This window comes from Nannobrachium achirus, assembly GCF_963921795.1.
Source record: "Nannobrachium achirus genome assembly, chromosome: 7".
In the NCBI taxonomy this organism is placed as follows: Eukaryota; Metazoa; Chordata; class Actinopteri; order Myctophiformes; family Myctophidae; genus Nannobrachium; species Nannobrachium achirus.
Genome location: NC_137816.1, coordinates 49458615 through 49476337, shown reverse-complemented (window position 1 = coordinate 49476337; position 17723 = coordinate 49458615). Strand labels below are relative to the sequence as shown.

Below are 17723 nucleotides of genomic sequence, written 5' to 3'. Positions count from 1 at the left end.
CTGGACATTCACAGGTAAAATGGACCAGGCAGGGATGCTCCTTGTGTAAGATTTAAAATGTCAAAGTCTATATGGACTGTATTTAAATAAAATGTGAAGAAGCAAAATCTAACACATTTTGACCATCAAAATGAGTCCTTTTATTGGAGGGCAGCTAAAACTATCTGATTTGAATTGATAGACAAGTTTAAGACCAAAGTAAAAAGTGGAAATAAAACATTTGGTTTATCTTAATATGCATGGGTTAGCAAGCCCAACGAGCCAGTCCCTGAAAACGATAGGAATGTCTCAAGACTATCAACATTTCAACATATTCAAAGCATCTTTGGTTCAGTACTCAAGACTGTTATATAAAAATACAATCAAATCTTTACAAAGTATTCACAGCAAAGCACGAGTGCAAATTGACAGTCTAAGAACAGACACAAAGCAATAAAGAATAACCATCTCCAAACGTCATTGTGCTTAGAAGGAACAGCTGCTCCATAACATATTAAAGTGCATACTTGCTCAGTAGTTAAGTGCATAGTAAAGAGATTTACATTAAAACAGCATACAACCTAGATATATACACTTACACTTTACCAACACGTTAACTTCAAATTCCTCCAAAGGCTCAGACCATGTCCCAGACATGTCTTCAAGTCAAATTGTTAAAATAAAATATACTGTGTTTTTCAAACTGTGACAAATGAACACTATTAATTGGCTATTACAGTAGCAATAAGTAAATATGAAGGGAACAGTGCTCAATAGTGGAAACCTACCCTGAAGAGCAACACATTCAATATCCGATGTTTTCTTTTCCTATTTGGAAAAGTATGTATGAATTAATATTTGCAGTCTGTAGTTTTTTTTGTTGCAAGTTGAATTGCTAAAGAAATCTCTACCCCAAAAGTTCTGAAAGTAGAGCCAGGTGTAATTGGAAAGCAATTCAACAATACGTTATGTTGGTGGTTTACACAAAATGGGGCCATTGCCTAATAAGGCAATATTTGTGTGCCAGTCACCATACTTCAGTTTTCATTTACTTGGATTTAAAGGAGCATGCCAGCCTTTTTGATAGGTGAGTCCTTTGTCGCTGTTACTTTGATATCCAAAACCATTTAAAAATATAACTTTTTTTCTCCATTTATACATACCTATTCATGATTGTTATTAAAATCTTATGCCTCTTAAAAGATATTTTAGAACACCTTAAAATTACACAAAGTTTACCACAAAATACTATTCTGACGGTGTTCTCAATTGCACATGCATGCATATGGTATATAATTATGGATTATGGCATGATGGACGTACAGCAAATGACTAAATAAGTGAGATATCAGAATACCATTTTGATGAAGTGTGGAAAGTTTTTTTTAAATATATTTTTCCGTTACTGAAATATATCGGCTATTCATGATTAAAGTCTTAAACACCTCAAAATCTGTTTCGAGGAATGAAATACTATCAAAGTTACATGTGACAAAGGACCCATGTGTCAAAAGTAAACGGCAGGTATGCAACTTTAAGACTTCTCTCCTGCTAAAATCACAGGATTATCAATGGAATTACCATTTTAAATAATCTAAAATAACTATTGTGAATATTTCACAATCATTTCAGGACTAATACAGTGTTAGACAATTCTAGAAATGTGTCAGTTAAATAAATATACGTATATACTGTTTTCTTTTTTTTAAAGGCAGGCTTCGTTTGCTGTTGCTGCAAATATTAAAATATAAACGGAGCAGACAAATCATTTGTTTCCTGAGGGTAATTAGTCTGCGTCAGCTCCTGTCATAATACTGGTTGTGTCTGCTTCATCTTCAGTCCTCTTATAGCGGACCGTAGAGGAGAAGTAGCCGGCTTTGTTCTTCTTGTATATGATGAAGCCGATGGCTGTCAGGAGAGCTAGAACAACCACTATTAAGAAACCCAGAGCCACTGGAGAGGCTCTGGAATCTGAAAAACAAAAGAAACGCACACATAAAGTCAGAAAGCAGTCAATCCTTAAATCCCCCGGTGTGTGCACTAGGACCAAGAGAGACGCCTGTACACTTTAACAATCCTGCGTGTTACAAATTTGACCAAATGGGACACATTTTGTATGCTCCCTGAGTTACAAATGGACAAATTAACACTGAGGATTTCATTTCCAGGCCAAGTCCCACTCACTTGCTGATATTTTGCAGACCACACGGCTGTGGCTTCCTTGACAGCTGACGTGGTACCAGGTGCCTTCTGCTGCTCCCGACACCAAGACAGCACAGGGGGGCTCCCCCGACTTCCCCCCAGACACAGAATCCCCACTCTTCCAGTTAGAGAAGGACAGATCCGAACCGTCCAACCATTTGATAGGCGTACCTGATGGTCAAGGGAGAGGTGTGATGGAGCAGGGATGAGTGAGGTTGGGAGGGCAAATGTATGGTCAAAATCAGAAGGTAAAACAATTGTACATTAAGCCCCTTTTCGACTGCAGTTTTAGCACCACACCACACCACACCACACCACACCACACCGCACCACATAAAAATATCTACATTTTCCATTACGCAAAAGTACCCCTATCGGTAAGAAACAAATTGACCCTTTTAACTGTGATTATAATACAATATAAATTTGTATTACAACAATCCTAATTATAATGCACTATAATGGATTATAACTGTGATTATACTACATTATAAAGTATTAATGTATTACTATGATAATTATAATACACTAGTATAATAGATTATAATAGTGGTTATAACACAATAGAATCTATTATCATGTATTACAACTATATCCTGGTGGTCCAAATGAAAAGTCAGTGAGTGATCAGTCATTATGATGTGTTTGGCCCTGTTTGGCCTAGCTCAGACCTACTCTAGAGTGGATACTTTTTAGTACCCTGTTTAGTACCACTTTCACACCACTCTACCCAGGTCCTTGTAGTGGAAAACCTGGCACAAGAGGGCAGTGTGGTGTGGAGTGGTGTGGAGTTGGGCCAGTGGAAAAGGGGCTTTAAGAGGGCGTTCACACCACAATGTTTTACTGCGATTAAAACGAAGTCTGGAGCGTATTGTCGGAAAGTGTGCTTCGTTTGGGCTGGTGTGAAGGCTCATGCAAATTCTGGTGCGGATAAAACAAACAAATTCTAATCCGGAAAAAAAAAAAAAAATGGTCATGCTTCGCTTACAAGTGCACAAGAGTTCGGTTCACTGGTGGTGTGAATGCAATCCGCATCAAATGCAGGAAATGAACCAAAACATGTGTCATTGTGAATTGAAACATGTCTAAACACAGGGGGAGGAGGAGGAGGCATTATTATTATTACGCAAGAATTTTGACCGCGGTTATGCTGCGGTTGACAACGTGCATTGTGAACGCAAACACAAAGCACGCATTTTAAAAATGCAACAATGTTGCAACCGTGTCTACCGAACTATGGGTGTGAATCTGTCCTAAAAAATAAAAACACTCTTCTCTATGACATTTCGCACACCTACTCCGATATTGTCGAGTGACAGCGATGTTGCGTAATCTTTACAATCAAACCCATTTTGATTCCATGTTGTTTTCTGGACTTTACCTTGCTTGTCCAGGTCCAAGCCCAGCCATATGCGCCTCGTGATGAGAGGATTTTCTGACATGTACTTCAGTACAAAGTCATTCTCTTCTTTGGTGTTGATAGTAAGCAGATGAGCATCTGTCAATGTAAATGTAAATACAACATTTTCAGGTCAATCAAGTGTAAAAGATGGACAGCAATTGCTTCATATTAACAGATGAATCCCTATTTACGACCAATGGCCTCACCCAGACTCTGACAGATGTCCCTGGCTGCCTCCATGTTGTAAACTGTGTAGTTGTAAAAGCTCATGTCGAAGGCATAACAGTGGTCCTCGTAGCGCACCCACTGGGATAAACCGTTGGTCTGGGGACAGTAGTTGGACACTGGGGTCACCTGCAGCTTCGCCTCTGATTCACACAAACAGATGGGAGTACAGTTACTGTGATTCAACTTAAATGGAAACAGGTAAAATACTAAACAAACACAATGTTTACACTAAGTGTTGTCTTTGCCTTGCAGAGTTCCACAAAAGAAAGATCAATTCAATGGTAATGGAATAACTACATACTAAAATCTGGAGTGTTCATTACTAAATGACACGTGTAATAGGATCTGACAATTAATCTAATATATATTGAAAGTTTTTAAACCGATGTAGAACCAATAACCGACTTTATCTTGCTCATGTAAGCATTTTGTTAGTGATATATTTTTGTATTTCTTATATAACAACAATTTTTTTTTTTTTTTATCGAATAGATCAATTATTCTGATGAACCACTTAGTAGTAGAATAATAAACTTTGATTTTATAGGAAGTCATGCACATCCCTAACACACACACACACACACACACACACACACACACACACACACACACACACACACACACACACACACACACACACACACACACACACACACACACACACACACACACACACACACACACACGTCTTACTCTGAGATTCCTGGGATGTGTAACAGATGGCTCCATCTAGCGGGGTGTGGCATTCTGTCCTGACCCAGCCTCCAGTAGGAGTGATGTATACACAGCTACCATGTTCACCAGCTTCCTGGGGGCCCGACATGGCTGCTTTGTAGTCGTATCCCGTTCCATCAGACCACTCATAGGATGAGCCACTAGCCTGCAGGGAGGAACACAGCCCCACGTGGTGAAAATCAGCTATGTGGCAAAGAGTTTACGATGTGTCAATGGAATCCAAATGGAAATTTCATGAATCTTCTTCATGGTTAACTGAAGTGACAAAAAAATTAATCAAGTCTTTGGAGAGATATGATCTGTGTGAGCTGGAGCCACAATCTCATAAAGAAGCTCAAACTACAATGGAGTTAGCATTAGGTTTAACCACGTAATGCTGGCGTCCCCATCTTGGGAATATTTTCAAAAACAGCTCGCAACACTTCATTGAAATGTGTTGTGAGATTGTATATCAGCTATTTCCGCAATTCTTTTTGTACGATTCAGTATTATAGGGCCCATCACGTGGTTAAGAACATTCCGTAGAGCTGTGGATTCTCGAAGTTTACAGTATAGAAAAAGTACTATACATCAGCTATTTGAAAATAGACAATCTACAAGCTCACAGATCTGCTATTAAAGGACAACTTTGGGTTTTTGAGCGGTGGTCACAACGCTCCTATACGTGGCCGTGTGTGTGGGTCTGTCTGTCTGTCTGTCTGTTTGTCTGTTTGTCTGTCTGTATGTCTGTCTGTCTCCGGGTATGTAGCCTGGCCCTGCAGTAACCTTTTCTGACCACACATATTAAGGGAGGGGCGCTGTTGTTCAGGATAGGCCAGGCATAGGCCAGGCACAAACACACACAGGGGGCACACACACACACACACACACACACACAGGGGGCACACACACACACACACACAGGGGCCACACACACACACACACACACACACACACACACACACACACCACCGCTCAGTTCACACGAGTGTGATTTTTACAACAAGGGTTCATATTTTAGATAGTCATTAGAGAAAATAAAAGATAAGCGTTTTTAACTATTTTGATTTGCATGCATGCCCCTGAGCAGAAATTGAACATTGTTCTATGCATATCATTTAAGGTGCTCTGAGAGCAGCATTGACAAAATGCTTTAACCCATTTAGATTATTGACTGCTTTAACTATGAAAAATCGTGACAATTTGAATTTTGACCCGATTCTATAAGTGTCTTTTGAATCCTTCTAAGGTTTTTTTTTCTTTTTTCTTTTTTTTAACCCCTATGTTTCTATGTCAGCACTTAAACTGGAGCTCAGTTAGTCTGTTCTTGAGAGACTACTATGTCAGTGGTTCTCAAACCTTTTCATGTGAAGGACCCCCAAAATGATATTTATTTGGCCACGGACCCGCATCTCAAAATATTTAGTTCCAGGGACCACCCGGAAGCAAACTTTGAGTTACAAACGTTCGCTTTGAAAATACATACTGTAGATTTGCACACATTTTTGCACACATTTTCACGACTTTTTCAAAAATAGCAGATCTACAAGCTCGCAGCACGGCACTCAGTGCCGCGCTGTGAGCTTGTATATCTGCTATTTTTCAACTGTTAAAGCAGTCAATAATCCTAGGCCTAAATGGGTTAAAGCATTTTGTCAATGCTGTACCTAATGACTATATAATGACTAATGACTATCTAAAATATGAACCCTTGTTGTAAAAAAAACAAAGTTGTCCTTTAAATAACCTAAAAATGTTGAACATTTTAACAACATCAATCTCGTATGGTCCCTTCCTGGCACAGTATATTTTCCGATGGGGGTCCGCGGCCAAATACATATTCATTTGGGGGTCCTAGGACAGAAAAATGCTGGTCTTACATCCTGGTTGGACAGGCCTATCCAGAGTGGGAAACCATCTCTACTGGCAATGAGCTTGAGGTGTGTGTCCTGTTGGACATGGTGTACGCTGGCCAGGTGGCCCCCCAGCTGCCTGCACTCCTCCACGGCCTGGAACCAGCTCAGCTTCCTGGTAACAACCTGGTAGGTTAGGTTTCCATAGCCTTGACAATCCTTAGCAGACTGCTTGTACTCGTCTTTTGGTTCTGTTGGATTGAGGGGGTGTTAAGTAAAAAGAAACATGTTGTTGCATGACCATGTTATATTGTGTAATATTTGTTTTTTAAGCTAGTTAAGAAAATAACAGTTTCATTGAAGGGCAAAGTCGACAATAGCTTTAAATATCTCGCCAATTGGACTAGTAGTTACATCTAGACAAGGTAACAACACAACACAACCTAAACCTCTACCAAAGTCCCACTGCGCTTTAACATTACTTTTACTACAAAATACGGTAGTCAGTGTTTCATCCATATGAATGATCAGTCAAACAGAGCTAGCTTGTACTTTACTTTGTTTAGGCCGAAGCGAGGGCTTCATTATCCAAGTTGTTTTCCCAGATCTTAAACTGCTTTATTAAAAATAAATATAATGCTGGATGAAACTGCATGCACCACCAACCGTTGTCCAGTTTGCAGGTCACAATGCTGCTCTGCCTGAAGAGTCTGAAGAGGTGCTCTTTGGTATAGAGCTCCCACAGTCCGTCAGTGTTAAGACCAGCCATGAACTTCCCCTCCATCTCCGGTCGCCCGTTTCGCCAGTTGGAGTAGTGCACGTAAGTGCCGTCATACCACTTCATCTGCTTATCTGCAGCACAACACCAACAACTCACATCGGGACACTTGCCAGTAAAAAGCATAGCGTCGAAACGGAGTAAAACTGAACTGTTGATAGATCCTCCCATAGGGGTGGGCGATACGGTGATAATTATCTACAAATTATATACAAATGAAACCAAATGGACCCTTACGGGTCCATTTGGTTTCATTTGTATACTGTCAGTTACATACTTCAATTTAGACCTTCCAAAGGGAACCCAGAGAGTCTAGTTTTTGACAAGTAACCATAAAAACCAATGTGAAAAAGAATCATGATAAAATCGTGTATCGTGATACAGCTTGGGAAAATATATCATATTGTATATTGTATTTTTTCAGGCAGGTAATTGACTCGCATCGGATACATCGACCCAAAATCAAGGTTTAAAGTGGAAAACCACAGTACTCACCATTGGGAACTTGGAACAGTCCCAACCATACAAACTGGACCAGGTCTTTGAAGGGCAGGAGCTGCTGTCTGACAAACTCGTTCTCCTCTGCGTTGCGGATAGTTAGGATGTCTGCTTTTGAATCTAAAAATAGAAATGTCATATCCATCACCACTTGAATGAGGCTTTACTCCAGGTGAAGGAGTTTAAGTATCTCGGGGTCTTGTTCACGAATGAGAGAAAGGGGAAGACGGAGAAGGAGATCAGACGTAGAATCGGAGCAGCAGGAGCGGTTTTGCAGTCGCTAAATCGCACTGTGGTGAAGAAAAAAAAGAGTTGAGCCGGAAGGCAAAGCTCTCTGTCTACCGAGCAATCTTCGTTCCTACTCTCACCTATGGTCATGAAGTGTGGGTCATGACCGAAAGTATAAGGTCGCGGGTGCAAGCGGCCGAAATGGGTTTCCTCAGACGGGTGGCTGGTATCTCCCTTAGAGATAGGGTGAGAAGTTCAGTCACCCGAGAGAGACCGCTGCTCCTACACTTGGGAAGGAGTCAGCTTAGGTGGTTCGGGCATCTAGTACGGATGCCCCTCGAGCGCCTTCCTAGGAAGGTCCTCGATGCGCGTCCCACTGGGAGGAGACCCTGTGGCAGACTAAAGACCAGATGGAGGGATTATATCTCCAAACTGGCTTGGGAGCGCCTCGGTATACTCCCTGAGGGAGTGGAGGAAGTTGCTCGGGATAAGGAAATCTGGAGGTCTCAGTTGGAACTGTTACCCCCGCGACCCGATTCTGGATAAGCGGTTGAAGATGGATGGAGATGGATAGATATTCATCACCACCTCAGAAAATTGCATCTTGGATAGAATCATGAACAGTTATTTGGTCATATCTCAATAAAATCTGTACACATAGAACAAATCCTTACCAAGTGTTTTGCAGGTGACATTAGTCTGTCCCTTTTCCAACTGGTCCCATCTGTTGATAACCAGCTGGAAGTAATAACAGTTTTTCTTGAAGGGGATCCAGGTTGGACCATTCTTTTTATGGGGACACTTCACTGTAACACCATCGTCTGGTGCAGAGATGGTCTCATCTACAATGAAGATCACATTTCATTTTAATTTATTTTTATAAATCAATAGTATTATATCTTCCTTGAGCAATATTCTATATCAGTAAGACTCCCTAAATCGGGAGATAAGCGACCGTCAGGTCGCATACCCAAACATTGAAGGCAATGGTAGCCAATCAGGAGGGAATATGGGAAATGGGACAGATCCACTTTAGAGGTAATGTGTACCGCTTTGCGTGATTTTAGGTCAAAATCTGTAGGAGCAGTGTCCAAAAATGTGTCTTGCAAGAATCAGCCAAGTGTGTGCAAAGTTTGGCATGGATCGGGGCAACGGTGGTGGAGATATGAGTAGGGGAAGAGTATGACGTGACGGACAGACAGGCTGACCGACAGACAGCCGGTGGAGGTTTTGATTGTAACTGCGACCTGACGGTCGCAACAATAGTCAAACCTAAACTAAAGGGAAATGGTAAATCAAAACTATGAATATGTATTCATAACACACCATTAACACTTATACTTGTACATCGTATCTACGTATATAAAAATGGTGGCACCATAGGAAAGCTGGGAATTTCTTAACAATTATATGAGCATGGTGGTGCGGTTTGTACATACAGGTACAGACCTCAGCAAAAAGGCACATTTTACTGTACTCAATTATAAAAGCGAGTCTGATTTCAGTAAGTGACATTCCTTTTCGAAGGCGTTTGTGTTCTGTTTAAGCACACAAAAGCTAAATGGATGGACTTTAACACATTGAACCTCGCTGCTTTGTCAGAACGCTGCCACTGCTGCCATGAATTCAGCGTTACTCTTGCTCAAGGACACTTCGATCCTAAGCCAGGAGGGGCCGGGGATCAAACTCGCCATTCTATCTCCTGAGCCACTGCTGCCTTATCACCTGCTGTACGTTGCTCAATTTAGCCTCAACCCTCAAAGACCACTTTAACCATTATTTATTTTATGCTTTAAGTAACGAAAAATAGCAGATATACGAGCTCGCAGCGCGGCACTCGGTGCCGCGCTGCGAGCTCGTCGATCTGCTATTTTTGAAAAATCCTGAAAATGTGTGCAAGTTGACCCGATCTTTGACCCGACTTCTAAATCCTCCCTCTAAATCAGTGGTTCTCAAACTTTTTCATGTCAAGGACCCCCAAAATTACATTTATTTGGCCGCAGACCCCCATCTCAAAATATGTTGTTCCAGGGACCTCCCAGAAGCAGAGATTTGAGTTACAAAAGTTTGCTTTGAAAAATGTATACTGAAAAAGTTGCACACGTTTTCATGATTTTTCAAAAATAGCAGATCTACAAGCTCACAGCGCGGCACTCGGTGCCGCGCTGTGAGCTTGTATATCTGCTATTTTTCAATAGTTTAAGCAGTCAATAATTCTAGGCCTAAATGGGTTAAACAAGACAATGTATATCTTGACAGAGACGATTCAGTGTTGACCCTGCTGTAGTTTTATCGTGCAATCTTTTCAAACATCTTCCTGTGTCGATGTGCAGCGTAGCACCACTCACCATGATTTGGCTTATGACAGATGGCCCCTTCTAGGATCTCCTCACACTCGGTGGCTTTCCAGAAGCTGTCAGTGTCCAGGTACACACAGGAGCCACTGGTGGCTTCAGAAGACCAGCGACTAAAGACGGTGTGACTGTTGTCTGACCAGCGGTAGTGAATGCCATCCTGATCAAACCAACAAAACGTACAAGCTATAAAGCCTGCCTTCAAAAATAAACACAATGATGAATAGGGCTGAAACTATTTATTATTCTTAGCGTTTATTCTATTCATTACTTTTTCAATTAATCGAATAACCAAGATGTTTTTTTCCCCCAATGAAATTAAGTGATTGTGACATGCAACAAATTAACAATTGCAAAAATAGCAGATCTACAAGCTCATAACACGTCATGATACGACACACTGTGAGCTTGTAGATCGGCTAATTACTTTCTTACTTTTTTAATCTATAATGACCTTTTATCTATAATTGCGACCGAAGGTCGCAGTTTACTATGAGAAACGTCACAGCTTGTCCGTGTCCGATATGGAGTTCCCTAATGTCATCAATATTAATGATTCCCTGTTAGGGAGATCCCTGTGATGTCAGGGAGAACAAATCCCTTTTATGCCCATATATGGAGATATGGAGATCCCTGTGATGCCAGGGGAACAAATCCCTTTTATGCCCATATAGAGGGTATGCGCATGCATAAAGTGAATGGTAAATCGAGTGGCAAAGTGAGTTTAAAGGAGTAGTTCACCCCCAAAATGACTTTTTTTCTATTGATTAGTCACTCCATGGAGACTATTTTTTGGTTTTTGTCACATTCCTAAGACAAAAATTTGATTTGAGTAAATTTACCCCCATTGATTCCGGATGGGGACCCGTTTCGAAACGGGTCCCCATCCAGAACGAATGGGGGTAAATTTATTGTTATCACATTTTTGTCTTAGGAATGCGACGAAAAACTAAAAATATTATTGAACTCTAGTCTCCATGGCGTGACTAATCAATAGAAAAAAAGTCATTTTGGGGGTGAACTACTCCTTTAACGTTGTTTAATGCAATCAGAGAGGACTTTTCTGTTTGGATGTATGGGCTGTCAAGGCCATAAAGTTGTTTTTTGCCACTCAGTAGGCGTTCCCTCATAACTTCCGGGTATGATGATGATCTCACGCGCATACCCTCTATATATGGAGATCCCTGATGTCCACTCCCCTGATGTCCACATCACTGTGGCGCGACATCGCCCTTTAAGGTGAGGTTGCCCTGAGGCGTCTTACTAGTAATAATCTATAATGGATTACATTGATTAGTTTGATTAACCTTTACAGCCCCTAATGATGAACCAACATGCTGTACAGTAAATGCATGTTGTTTCAGAAGACCTACATCTTCACTCCTGAGGCCGATCCACAGTGGTGTGCGTGCACGGCTCACGTGCACAGTGAGGACAGACTGCAGGAGTGTCTGGGCCACGCTGGCCAGGTCCATGTCCTTCTTCCTGCACTGGTCCCTCGCCTCGTACCAGCTGAGGTTCTGCTGCAGCAGCAGGAAGGTGTGGTTGTTGACCTGGATGGGCTCCGAGGGGAAGCGGGGCTCCTCTGGCTTATCTGACATTAGAGGTGTGACATAGGAGCAAAATGGCCGTAATCCACAACCTTCCAACGTCCCGTCGTGCATTGTGCAGAATGTGCAGGCAGCTTCCGGCGCCGCAGCCGAGAGTGATCTACAAGCTCACAACGGTGACGCGACGCGAGCTTGTATGTCTGCTGTTAACCGGAAGTGTCCCGCAAATAATGCTACAGTAAATTCTCGCGGAAACAGGTGGACCTTATTCACACCGCGGCCATATTGGATCACATGACCACATGGGGTGGCAGCCTGCATCACAAACCATTGTAAACAATGGAGCTAGGTCCCAAAATATGAGTTCTGTTCAACCAATTTCTTTTGACCAAATCGACACATGGGTAGATGACATCAACATCCCCAAAAGGATTCAAAAGAAGGGTACATCCACAATATTCATAGTTAGGTTGCAATGTTACTCTGTTATTAGTGCTTGCTCTGCCATCATATTAATTTACTGTATCGTGATTTGTGCATATTAATCAGGAACAATCTAAAAACAAATATTTAATATGATGGTGGAGCAAGCACTGCACAGATAGATAAAAGTCTTTGTACACAGTAAGGTTGCAAACAAACTTACCTTGAATATCGTTACCGTGGATGTAATCAATCCAGTTACTGTAGCCCTTCTATTTAATCCTTTTGGGGATGTTGATGTTGTCATCTGCCCATTTGTCTATTTTGGGACCATTGCTCCATTGTTTACAATGGTTTGTTATGCAGGCTGCCACCCCATGTGGTCATGTGATCCAAGATGGCCGCAGTGTGAATAAGGTCTATGAGAAACTGAACGATGTAATGTAATACGTTTGATGATTGCGACCGAAGGTCGCATATACTCTGAAGAACCGTGTCGCTTGAGTGACCTTCCTTCCGTATCCTCGTGACCGTCCTTCCGTATCTTCTGTGATGTCAGCGAGTTGTGACATCACTTCCTGTACAGGGCGGCTACACGAAATGTGGATAACACTATATATGGAGATAGTCCAGTCCATCATGTCATATGGGACTACCGTCATAGAAAGTAGCCATTGTTAGGCCGGAGTCAATGGCTGTCTAAACATGGAGATGTGGATAACACTATATATGGAGATAGTCTAGTCCAATATGTCATATGGGACTACCGTCGTAGACAGTAGCCATTGTTAATCTGGAGTCAATGGCTGACTGTCTGTACAGGAAGTGATGTCACATGACATACTTTTTATGCCCATATATGAGTCCTAACATGGAGATGTGGATAACACTATATATGGAGATAGTCTAGTCCAATATGTCATATGGAACTACCGTCATAGACAGTAGCCATTGTTAGGTCGGAGTCAATGGCTGTCTGTCTGACTGTCTGTACAGGAAGTGATGTCACATGACATACTTTTTATGCCCATATATGAGTCCTTCTGTACCACATCTCCATGTTTAGGCAAACTCCACACAGAAAGGCCCTATCGCCAACCCAAGCTAGGGTGTGAGCGATAGGGCCTTTCTGTGTGGAGTTTGCATGTTCTCCCCGTGTCTCCTAGGGTTGATACCCTCACAAAAACATGAACAAACTCCCCCCAGAATGACAACAACTAGAATCGTCAGAGAAACGCTGTGGTTGGCCAGATGGTCAAGAATTGGCGCGAGTTGCATGTCACCCTGAGGTCGCATTCCACCCTCAGGTGTCTTACTAGTATTATATTGTCGCTGTACGTATATTTATTTGCGCCAGCAGAGCGTGCAAGTACTGTGTTCAGTGATTTTGTATGTAGCGTATCTGTTTGAGTTTATGCCCGTAGCCTATCAGGGACCAGCATTCTTGGTGACATCACCATTAACAGCCAATGAGGGACCAGCATTCTTGGGGATGTCACCATCAGCAAGTGCGACCTGATATAAATAACAAGGCTACTCTGCTAGCGCACAAGTAAGCCATACATGTCCACGAGTGCACAAGGCTAAGTTGGCACCTCGACAGAGTGCAGTCTAGTTCATATGTTTGTTGTTTTCATAAATGAATTCCCTATTATTTTATACTTGGTATATATTGTATTATATTGTAGTGTTTGTATAGTGTGATGTACCTGCATAGTGCTGGCATAGCGTTACATTTTGCTGCTCATTGCAGGTGCTGAAATCCCAGGTGCCGATCATGGAAGAGCTTGGATTGTTCATCATGAACACACACAGCTGCATGTCATCTGGATGCAATGACTACAGACAGCAGAAACACACAAACACACAAACACACACACACACACACACACACACACACACACACACACACACTATGAAAAATACAGTATCTTATTTATTCGACAAGCAAATGCGTTTAATCAAAGGCCAATAGTGTGAAGAGGAAAAACAACCAAACTTAGCCCCCCAAAAAGATGAACATTTCAACTTTCAACTCGCAGTATCAACTCTTGTCAATTTGAGCACAGTTTAGAGCCCTTTAAGGTTTGAAGAATACAAAACGCTTAACAACTCAAGTAGCAGTGATAATGGAGTTGACATTATGCCACAAATGGTCAAACATGACATGGCGTTCTATCTGTGTTTTGTGTTAAAAACCTATACACTTCATTGACCGGGGTCCCCCAGGGATGTATAATTGGTCCCTTACCTTTTTTCCTCTACACCAAATCTCTCTACTCCAAAAATACCCATTCTACAAGCTCACAACTCGTCGCGGAGACGGAATAGAACTTACAGTGACAGGTACGCGCCTGAGCATGCCGTGAACCAGGGGGTTGAAGTTGTCGTAGGAGACCAGGGTATCATCAGCCCACTCTGCGTTGTCAGGTTTTAATTTCAACCCAATCCAAAACTTCTGGATATCTGGCATGGCCGGCAGCAGGGTGGTGACAAAGTCTGAACAACACACAGACAGAACAGCTTATAGTGAGTTACATATAGCATGTTAATAACTGTATTCGCCAATGACCTTTGCTAATGGAGCTAAGAATATTTTTTCAGTGAGCTTGTAAGATCTACTAAGCATGTGGAGAGTATAGTTGTACATTACAGTTAATAGTACAGGGCTATAGATGTGAAAATATCCTTACCTTGTTCAACCTGGTCAGATATGGTGACCAGAGTCCCTCCCAGGGACTTGCATTCCTCCATGGCGGACGAGTATGGCACAAACATGAAGGGCTTCAGTAATGTGTAGCACTGAAAAGGACAACATATGTTTGGAAATGTGAATTCAAACACCAAGAAATGTTAAAGTTTCAAGTTCTTACTCGGCTGACAAAATTATTTATGAGATGGACTAGACTGTTTTTGTCCTATCAATAAAAATAAATCCTTTTTTTAATAATGAAAAAATTTGAACCTTGCTAGTCTTCATTTTCTATCATGGGTTTTAGTGCATTAGATTACTACACCCTTTAGGTTGTGACTACTGCACATGCCTACATTGCAGTGTTGTTGCTGAATCGATATATTGTTCACTTCAGCCATATCACACAATGAGGAAAAACATTTTGGCCGGTGGAGGATGATATCAAAATGGATCTAAACCCCGGCCCTAGCATGTAATGACCAGCAGGGGGTGTTGTAGAGTCAGACCTTATCTCTGAAGACCAAGGAGCCGTTTCCACAGGGCAGGCCTACAGGGTGAGGCTCCAAGGGGTCTATCTCCATCGCTGTTGTGTTCTCTCTCTCACACACGAATGGCAGGTGCTGTTGACAACTGAACATGTACTCTGCAAGAGAGAACATGGGGGAAATTGTCGTTAAGAGGCTATACTCGTGCACAACATACTGTAGTTTCTGCTCTGTGAGAGTTAAAACAGAACTGTGTGTATGGGATATAATAGCGGCGTAATGTCTATTTACCTGGGTAGAGGTTTTCTGGACTGATAGAGGTGCATCTGCCCAAAAATGTTGGGTGATAGTACTTCGACTGGGTGAACCTGGGATACAAACACAAACACATACTGCATACAGTATTTGTACTCGCGTGATATTCGTATACACATATATTCTCTATATGAATATAAAGAGATATATTTGTATTTCTTTGCCTTTACATCCCTAGTGATACATATATACTGTACATAAAGGTGTGTGTGTGTGTGTGTGTGTGTGTGTGTGTGTGTGTGTGTGTGTGTGTGTGTGTGTGTGTGTGTGTGTGTGTGTTGTTGGAGCTAGTCAGAGGATAGGAACACATGGCTATTATAGCTATTTCAGCAAATAAAAGGGAATCTTTACGAAATCTTTACAGGCATCTCACATCTAACTGAAATCTTTTAAAAATCATCATTAAGTCTTTGGAACGTCTTTTTCAAATCTTATGGTGTGAGAGGGTCTTTTAGAAATCTTTCCAAATCTTTCCAAAATCTTTTAAAAGTTGTTAGATGTAAGAGGGCCTTAAGGCATTGGCAAAATTCTGTTCATTGTCGATGCGATGCTTCCTTTACCCATGATCTGTATCATGAAATATCGAGTTTGTGCATCTACCATTGTTTGTGTTCAAGATGTGAACTGAAATGTGAACGCAAACAAAGCTGTTAAATGTGTGTGTACACTGTATGGAGAAAGTGTATTACGTCATGGGGAAGAGGCGTCCAGGCTGTGTCATGTCGGCCCACCAGTTCTGCTTGGGAGTGGACACCTGTTCAATAACAACATGTCTCAGCTCAGCATAGATGGACCAAACGCTTCATGTAAAACATAACAGAGAACATTTGGCAGAGGCTTATATACACAAAGTGAGACAGTGCATACACTGAATACATGAAGCAAGAAAACAGATGGCGCGCGCGCACACGCACACACACACACACACACACACACACACACACACACACACACACACAGGTCGGAATTTGGCTAACACCAGAAAGCCAAGCATTCCACACAATGCCGTTGCTATGCTGCTTGCCATTACATGGGCAGACCTTCGTTTACCTTCGCTATGTATTCGTGGATCTGCCTGGCTGCGGTGAAGCTGGGCGGCGCAGCCAGCTTGCTACTGTTGTGACCGCAATACATCTTGGCCTCCTCGAAGGGCAGCTTGGGCTCCGCCACAAACCAAAACTCATGTCCGTCTATGAAGATGGACGTCTCATGTTGCCCACCTGAAATCCAAAAGGTCTGTTTAGGCCTGAGATATTTACTATTGAGTATCGACACTAGTGATGAAAAACAGCATCAGCAACATTTTCACAAACTATAGACAGGCTTCAAAACTGCAGTACGCGTGGTATAGACCAGTGATTCCCAAACCTTTTAGCTCGAGAAATTAGATGTTTGCCCGGGACCCAAACTAGTGAAAATAGCAGATCTACCAGCTCACATTGTAGATCGTCTATTTTCACTACACCATTTGTTTTCTAATTTATGGAATGTCTTAGATTTTTATTTTATTTATCAATGAAATTACTTTTTTTATTATTCATGAAAATCTTTAAGGGACCCATAAAAATGTGTCCGTGACCCCAAAATGGGTCCCGACCTACTTTTTGGGAACCAGTGCCCTGGGGAGTAGGATGTTACAGTGTAGAACTGTAGATTGGGGTCCAACAGATATAAAACATCAAATGGGGGCCAGCTTGTACAACACAAAAGATACGTATGAATACATCATCATTATCATCATCGCAAGGATGCTTACCAGGATTGTACCACTCTGGGTTATTGGGTGTCTTTCCTGTTGAATAACAATACATGAATAATGAATTAATTTCACATCATAGTTTAAGTAAACAAAGGAGTGTGAAGGTGGCTGAACCGGACTACATAACATGAATGATATACACTATTGGTGTTCGTGGTGTGTGACATTAGCCCCTTCTCAATTAGGGGGTTGGACACTACTAAGTGCAGGTTTCATGTGCGATGACGTCACTGGGACGCGCCGAGTGCTCTCCCATTTTG

At 41.8% G+C, this 17723-nt stretch overlaps 1 protein-coding gene across 1 annotated transcript in view; it reads right to left on the bottom strand.

Moving 5' to 3' along the window:
• Positions 1–155: 155 nt before the first annotated feature.
• Positions 156–17723, bottom strand: part of ly75 (lymphocyte antigen 75) — a 35801-nt gene continuing 18233 nt past the window's right edge. Inside the window, exons 17-35 of the mRNA XM_080730567.1 lie at positions 17461–17496; positions 16755–16924; positions 16394–16458; positions 15681–15757; positions 15411–15547; positions 14903–15011; positions 14548–14708; positions 13919–14048; positions 11610–11830; positions 10231–10396; positions 8557–8724; positions 7652–7774; positions 7045–7230; positions 6406–6629; positions 4505–4691; positions 3790–3951; positions 3563–3679; positions 2164–2352; positions 156–1950 (exon numbers count right to left, since the gene is read on the bottom strand). Of these exons, the coding sequence (XP_080586693.1) occupies positions 1766–1950; positions 2164–2352; positions 3563–3679; positions 3790–3951; positions 4505–4691; positions 6406–6629; positions 7045–7230; positions 7652–7774; positions 8557–8724; positions 10231–10396; positions 11610–11830; positions 13919–14048; positions 14548–14708; positions 14903–15011; positions 15411–15547; positions 15681–15757; positions 16394–16458; positions 16755–16924; positions 17461–17496 (2813 nt within the window). The 3' untranslated portion in view covers positions 156–1765. The remainder of the gene's footprint in view (positions 1951–2163; positions 2353–3562; positions 3680–3789; positions 3952–4504; positions 4692–6405; positions 6630–7044; positions 7231–7651; positions 7775–8556; positions 8725–10230; positions 10397–11609; positions 11831–13918; positions 14049–14547; positions 14709–14902; positions 15012–15410; positions 15548–15680; positions 15758–16393; positions 16459–16754; positions 16925–17460; positions 17497–17723) is intronic.